General features: G+C 45.5%; 1 protein-coding gene across 1 annotated transcript; it reads left to right on the top strand.

The window, feature by feature from the left end:
* Window positions 1-687: 687 nt before the first annotated feature.
* On the top strand, window positions 688-6696 carry LOC133130454 (oocyte zinc finger protein XlCOF6-like). Its single transcript, XM_061245063.1, has 2 exons — window positions 688-928; window positions 2144-6696. Exons 1-2 carry the CDS (start codon window positions 718-720, stop codon window positions 4567-4569), a joined length of 2637 nt encoding a protein of 878 aa, XP_061101047.1. The 5' UTR covers window positions 688-717; the 3' UTR covers window positions 4570-6696.
* The last annotated feature ends 598 nt before the right edge of the window (window positions 6697-7294 follow it).

Here is a 7294-nt window from a genome sequence, read left to right as displayed (position 1 = left end):
ATGGTAAAATAACTATAGAATATTGTCCAACAGCAGACATGGTAGCTGACATCATGACTAAGCCTGCAACTAAGTTTAAGATAGATAAGTTTGGAGGTTTTTTGTTTGGAATGTAGGTTAAACATAGTTGAGAAGAACTTACCCTCATGTAATGTAACAGACAAATGTGAAAATGTGTTTATTTGATTTATTCATTATGAGAGCAAGTGGGGGTGTTAATCTATGTAATAATTGTTATGCTCTCATGCAGTGGTCTAGTTTATGTTGATGACTTGACGTCAACGTTCCACGTATGTTTAATGACGTCACTGTTTTACGTGAGGTTATATATGTAAGTGCGTGAATAATAAAACAATTCTTCTTCCCGGTAAATGAGACCGACGGCGAGCGTGTGCTTTATTTCCCGTATACAACTAACTTGTAAACCGGTTATCCTGTCCTAAGATGACAACGCCAACAACAGTGCATAATAATATTATCCAGAGAGTGAAATGTTGTATCAACGGGTAAAAGAGATTGGAACTCGGCAGAGAAACTTGGGTTGTGAGATGGGACATACGAGGCCAGTAGGTGGCGATATTCTCCGTAACGCTATAGCTCATCCGCCAAAACAACCTAAAGAAGAAGATCCTCCCACAACAGAAGCCCACAGGGCTGTTTCATGCGCGTCTGTTGTATTTAGTTGGTTCCGTAGATTGTTCGTGTGCTTTACAAGAAATGGCGTCTTTTCAGGTTCAGGTGGCCTCCATCTTGGAGGTTTTAGCGAAAACAGCAGTAGCAGAAATTAATAAGCTAGTCGATGATGGGTCTACTGTATTGCGATTGGAGATGTGCAGAAGCCAAAGAGAGAACGAATCGCTAAAAACGAAGTTACTGCTGATGGAGGGAGAGCTCAGGGCTGTGCGAGGATACGGAGAGGGAACGCCAGGTAAGTCTCTAAAGCTCTCATTTCAAGTTCCGGTTTGCTATGAATTCAGAGAAACACAAAGAGTTGTGCAGCTTATTACATGGAAATTTCTTCGTACTTTAAAAAAATGAAATATCTGTTTTGTTGGCAATCGTGGCTTTTTATTTGCAGAGAGGTAACCTAGCTCTAGTTGGAGCATGGTGCAATATTTCAGTTTCCGACACGTGGAGGCTGCACCACAACACAGAGGGGTCCTTCCTTTGAACTTAGTTTTTCCGGTCATTTAACGTTCGCTGGGTGACGCCATGAAAAACGTGTCACGGCACGAAATGTGATTTTTAGACGTCCATAACGTTGGAAAGAAAAGTCCTTGTTCTTCGGAAATGTGTATGTCGGGAGCAATTTGAACTTATCCTATAAAATGTTACATATCTGGCTTATATAAACGGTTGGCTTATCTATTTTTGTTTTGGACATATTTTTTAGTGTAACTGGACTCGTAAATGAGACATTTGACAACACTTTCTCAAGGTGTAAACGTAAAAACATGCTACGAATAACATTAGCTGAGATATGACCCATGGAATATTCAATCGCCCAATTGACCATTTCTGGCGCATATAGACTCTTCTGTACTGTAAACCCGGCCCTCTACCTTGGATATGTTTAAGTTGCATTTTATATAAAGATTTATCTTTGATATTCGGTGGCTTTTTGTTTATACTGGGTTTTTTTCCATTGCGTGTAACACTCCTATTATCTAAAATGTATTGCAATTACTATTCCACTTTTGAAACAGGGTTTAATGCATTACTGCATACATTCTTGATCAACATGTCAAAGATTTAGAGCAGGATTGGTCTGGCTCTCTGCTGCTACCTTTCCATTACATTATTGGCATTTGGCAGACGCTCTTATCCAGAGAGACATACAGTTGATTAGACGAAGCAGGAGACAATCCTCCCCTGGAGCAATGCAGGGTTAAGGGCCTTGCTCAAGGGCCCAACGGCTGTGCGGATCTTATTGTGGCTTTGGCCGGGATTAGAACCACCGGCCTTGCGTGTCCCAGTCATTTACCTTAACCACTACACTACAGGCCACCACACCTGTGAGAATACCTGTTGCAGCTTCCCGTGGTGATTAATAATGATACATTTGTAATTAGTCATTACTGGTTAAAGTTGCTAAGGACACCAAGCCTGCAGTTGAGATTAAGATATTTATGTTTTTGTGCAGGCACTTCAGGGGCAGCTGCTGCTAATGGTGGTGAAGGACCCCTCTGTAAGGAGGAGGAGCTGCACATGCAGCCCTGCCCTGCAGGAGACCCAAAAAAGGAGCTGCAAGCAGAACTCAAACAGGAGCCAGAGGAGCAGCCTCTCACCCCCACACTCCCCCTGCTGGAGTCCGCAGACTGGGGGATGGAGCTCCAGGGTGTGTGGAGCGTGGCCAACGGCTTGAGAGTTGATCAGGAACAAATTGGAAGCTCGGAGCATGGAGACGCCCGGTTAGACGATGACTTCTCTCCTCCACATTACACAGATTCTCAGAGGCCACACTCGGAGAAGGACGAAGGGTCAGCATCACACCTTGAGCAGAAACAAAATGGCTGCCCTCTAGAGGAGACGAGCATTGGTAGACCAACTGATGACATTTCGGCAGAGATGCCGTTCCCTCTGGGTTCTCCAGGAGAGTGTGATGGAAGCGCCCCGTGTGAGGTGAGTTCTGACATGTCAGCAGAAGCAAAGAGTCCCTGCAGAACTGAGGGACAGGAGGAGGAGTTCATCTGCACACGCTGTGGGAAGACGTTCCCGGACGCTCTTGAACTGAAGACGCACGAGGAGCAGCACAGCGCGGGGAAACGGTTCAGCTGTTCAGAGTGCGGCAAGGGTTTCACTTCCTCCAGCATCCTGGAGAAGCACAAGCAGGTTCACAGCAGGGAGAAACCATTCACCTGCTCTGTGTGCGACAAGAGCTTCTCCCAGTCACACATCCTCAAAGCTCACAAACACACTCACACAGGGCAGAAACAGTGCGCTTCTGTGGAGTGTGGAAAACACTTCAAAAGAAAAACCTTGTTTAAAGCCCACCAGCGTGTTCACACCAAAGAGAAACCGTTCACTTGCGAGCAGTGTGGAATGTGTTTCTCCCAGAAGTATCATCTTAAGACTCATCAGAGAGTCCACACAGGGGAGAAACCACACCGCTGCAACCAGTGTGGGAAGAGCTTTGCCCGTCGTTCTCATCTTAAAATCCACCAAACGGTCCACACAGGAGAGAAACCCTTCACTTGTGAGCAGTGTGGAAAGTGCTTCTCCCTGAAGAGCAGTCTTAAAAGTCACCAGAGTGTCCACACAGGAGAGAAACCCCACTGCTGCACTGTGTGCAATAAGAGTTTTTTCTATCTCAGTGTTCTTAAGCAACACCAGAGAATCCACACAGGAGAGAGACCCCACTGCTGCAATGAGTGTGGGAAGAGCTTTGCCACATTAGGTAGCCTTAAATATCATCAAAGCGTCCCCACCAAAGAAAAACCATTTGTTTGTGAGCAGTGTGGAAAGTGCTTCTCCCTGAAGTGCCATCTTAAAACTCACCAGGTGACTCACACAGGAGAGAAACCCTTCACTTGCGAGCAGTGTGGGAAGAGCTTTGCCCGTCGTTCTCATCTTAAAAGCCACCAAACGGTCCACACAGGAGAGAAACCCTTCACTTGTGAGCAGTGTGGAAAGTGCTTCTCCCTGAAGAGCAGTCTTAAAAGTCACCACAGTGTCCACACAGGAGAGAAACCCCACTGCTGCACTGTTTGCAATAAGAGTTTTTTCTATCTCAGTGTTCTTAAGCGACATCAGAAAATCCACACAGGAGAGAGACCCCACTGCTGCAACGAGTGTGGGAAGAGCTTTGCCACATTAGGTAGCCTTAAATATCATCAAAGCGTCCACACCAAAGAAAAACCATTTGCTTGTGAGCAGTGTGGAAAGTGCTTCTCCCTGAAGGTCCGTCTTAAAACTCACCAGATGACTCACACAGGAGAGAAACCCTTCACTTGCGAGCAGTGTGGGAAGAGCTTTGCCCGTCGTTATCATCTTAAAATTCACCAGGGTGTCCACACTGGAGAGAAACCCCACTGCTGCACTGTGTGCAATAAGAGTTTTTTCTATCCTAGTCTTCTTAAGCGACATCAGGAAATCCACACAGCAGAGAGACCCCACTGCTGCAACGAGTGTGGGAAGAGCTTTACCACATTAGGTAGCCTTAAATATCATCAAAGCGTCCACATCAAAGAAAAACCATTTGTTTGTGAGCAGTGTGGAAAGTGCTTCTCCCTGAAGCGCCATCTTAAAACTCACCAGGTGACTCACACAGGAGAGAAACCCTTCACTTGCGAGCAGTGTGGGAAGTGCTTTGCCCGTCGTCATCAACTTAAAATTCACCAGAGTGTCCACACAGGAGAGAAACCCCACTGCTGCAATGAGTGTGGAAAGACCTTTGCCCGCCTATCAAATCTTAAATCTCACCAAAAGGTCCACAGCGGGGGGAACACCGTTCAGTTGCACACGGTGCAGCAGGAGTTTCTCCCAGAATCACACTCTTCAGAGACTCGTACTTTCTCACAATCAGGACTCCAGATTAACAACGTCCCAATGTCCCAGGGTGATAAATAATGTGTTCGGCATGAACTGATATCATTCCCAGGACACCTTTTTGACAAAAAGTTAATGCCGGTTGATTTTATTTGCCCATATGTGTGTTGCTATTTATTGTTTAGCGCCATTGGTGCACCTAGGTACACATCCATCCATCCATTATCTTAACCCACTTATCCTGAACAGGGTAGCAGGGGGGCTGGAGCCTATCCCAGCATACATTGGGTGAAAGGCAGGAATACACCCTGGACAGGTCGCCAGTCCATCGCAGGGCACTCACACACTCACACTCACACTCACACCTATGGGCAATTTAGACTCTCCAATCAGCCTAACCTGCATGTCTTTGGACTGTGGGAGGAAACCCACACAGACACGGGGAGAACATCCAAACTCCACCGGCCAACGGGGATTTGAACCCAGGACCTCCTTGCTGTGAGGCGGCAGTGCTACCCATAGTTATTTACGACAGTAAGACTTTGTTTTTAGGCTGTCGGTGTGGATGCAAAATTTGGAAACACCTCTGGAAATTACCAACGAGAACAACTATGACGAGAATAAATACATGTATACCTATATATACAACATTAAGTAGAATAAACGTATGAATTATAATTTATGGTAACTGAAAATACAGTTAGAGTAAGTGGCAGTGGAGCTCAGACTTACATGCATGAAGAGAAGGATAACTTTGTAAGCCAGTCATAAGTAACATTTGGTCTCATGCGCTGGTCAGCTTGCTGACTTTCCCCTCCTGGAGCATACACTGTTAGCCCCCACCATTGGCACACATGCCTGTGGGGGAGAGCTAGAGAAGGATTCTTAGAGGCGCCTTCTTGGGCCCCCTTTTCTCACATTCCAGAACAGGAATATTGGAGATGGTATAAAGATGTTTCATGATAATCCCAGGTCAGAATATAGTGATGTTTGGTGTTATTCTGATTGGTTCAGTGTGACTGGTGTAATGGTCTAGTTTTTGTAACAGTCTGCCGTTGATATCATAACCATTCAGGAGCCGAGGGGAAACTGGGCAAAAGCTGTCTCTGTAGAAGCTATGTGTTTTAGCCCCCTGTCTGGTGGGCCTGGCTGTAAATTATAGATGGGTGAATCACTTTTAGGGTCAAGAACGAAGGCCTGGATTTCGGAGATAAGGAGAAGAAACCAAACAGTCTGGGATGTCTCCTTTCCTTTCATTCACCCAAATCAGGTTTATCCCAAAGGTATATTACCATGAGAGGCACAAAGACATATTTACAGCATAATGCAGTTATCATGAAAACTCCCAACTACAGCATTCATAGATATGATGGGGCGGCCTGTAGCATAGTGGTTAAGGTCAGGAAGGGCTGCCATTTGTGAGGGGCCTGAGAGCTGGGGTTTCAATGTTGTTTAGACTACCTGTTGGGGAGTTAAGATGTATGAGTGGTCCAAGGCCAGTTGGGTCATGGGAAAAGAATCCTCCCGAACATTGGTGACCTCCCTGTGACCCCATACCTGGTCACTTCCAAGGGGGAAGACTCCGGACAATGCCACAGTGCCCTCATTTGGGCACTGCTGTCATTACACCGGTGACTGCTCTCTTAGATTAAATATTCAAAACTGCTATTAAGATAGTAAATAGACCCGGTAACACCTTGAAAACATTGCCCATGTGATCCTTGTATTATTGCATTAAGTCTTATGTAATGGTAACAGGAATTGCATGTAAAATGGATAATCAGGAGGGAAGTTTCATGATAACTGCAACATAATAAAACATAAGGGTAATCTGTTTGGTATGGATGTGATCTGATAAAATCAAGGAATCGGATGAGATACATTTCATACCAAGTGGAATTTAATAAACTATAGTTTCAGTATCCCAAGGGAAAACCTACACGTCCTCTCCTGGTAATCATCTAATTTTCCCTACTCAACAACCCCCAACGGTGGGGGTCTAAATTCCAGATTTGACCACCCCTCCGGGTTGATTTATGGCACTGCCGCCTGGTTCCAAACGTATGATTTGGCATAAAAGCAGGGGAGACAGACCAATCTGGGAAGATCGTATTCGACTTCCCACACAACATGTCTTGTGTATGTATGTATGTATGTATGTATGTGTAGCAGTGGAAGATCGTATTCGACTTCCCACACAGCATATTGTACGTGTATGTAAGTATCAGGAAGATCGTATTCGACTTTCCATACGGCATATTCTATACTCTGTGTTTGTGTGTTGTCCAAGCAGGCTAGGTATGATTATTTACTCTATTTCTATTCTTAATTTGTGTATTTTATAATTGATTATGATATTCTGAAGCTAATAACCTACCTGTCTGCGAATAAACTATTTTGTTTGTAACTTGCGTGATCTCCATGACTCTAATTCATCTTGTACCTTTTCAGCCTAAATTACAACTGAATACTCAGGGGGAAATGGTGGCCGAAGACCGACCGATCGGCGGGGCGGTACACCTGTGGTAGTTCTAAGCTGTGCGGCCAGCAATTTCTGTCCCTTAAGGGTCGGGGGACCCACGGCTCTTGTAATCTGGTGCGAAGGGAACCCATGGGCGTTACGGCGCTGGTTCCTGCCAAATTAGCTCTAAGGAGCCCAGACAATGCTACGCCGACCTGGGCTCGCAACTATCATGGCAGGTTTGCATGTATTGTGTTGACTGGACCCGCAGCCTCTGAGTCCTCCACCGAACTGAGATTTCAGCAGTAATGCTAATCCCGGGAGCATCTATTGAGTAATGGTGGC

The sequence above is a fragment of the Conger conger genome, chromosome 6, assembly GCF_963514075.1.
Source record: "Conger conger chromosome 6, fConCon1.1, whole genome shotgun sequence".
NCBI classification, from domain to species: Eukaryota; Metazoa; Chordata; class Actinopteri; order Anguilliformes; family Congridae; genus Conger; species Conger conger.
Note: the sequence above shows the minus strand (reverse complement) of the source record. Positions and strands in the feature narration are given on the sequence as shown.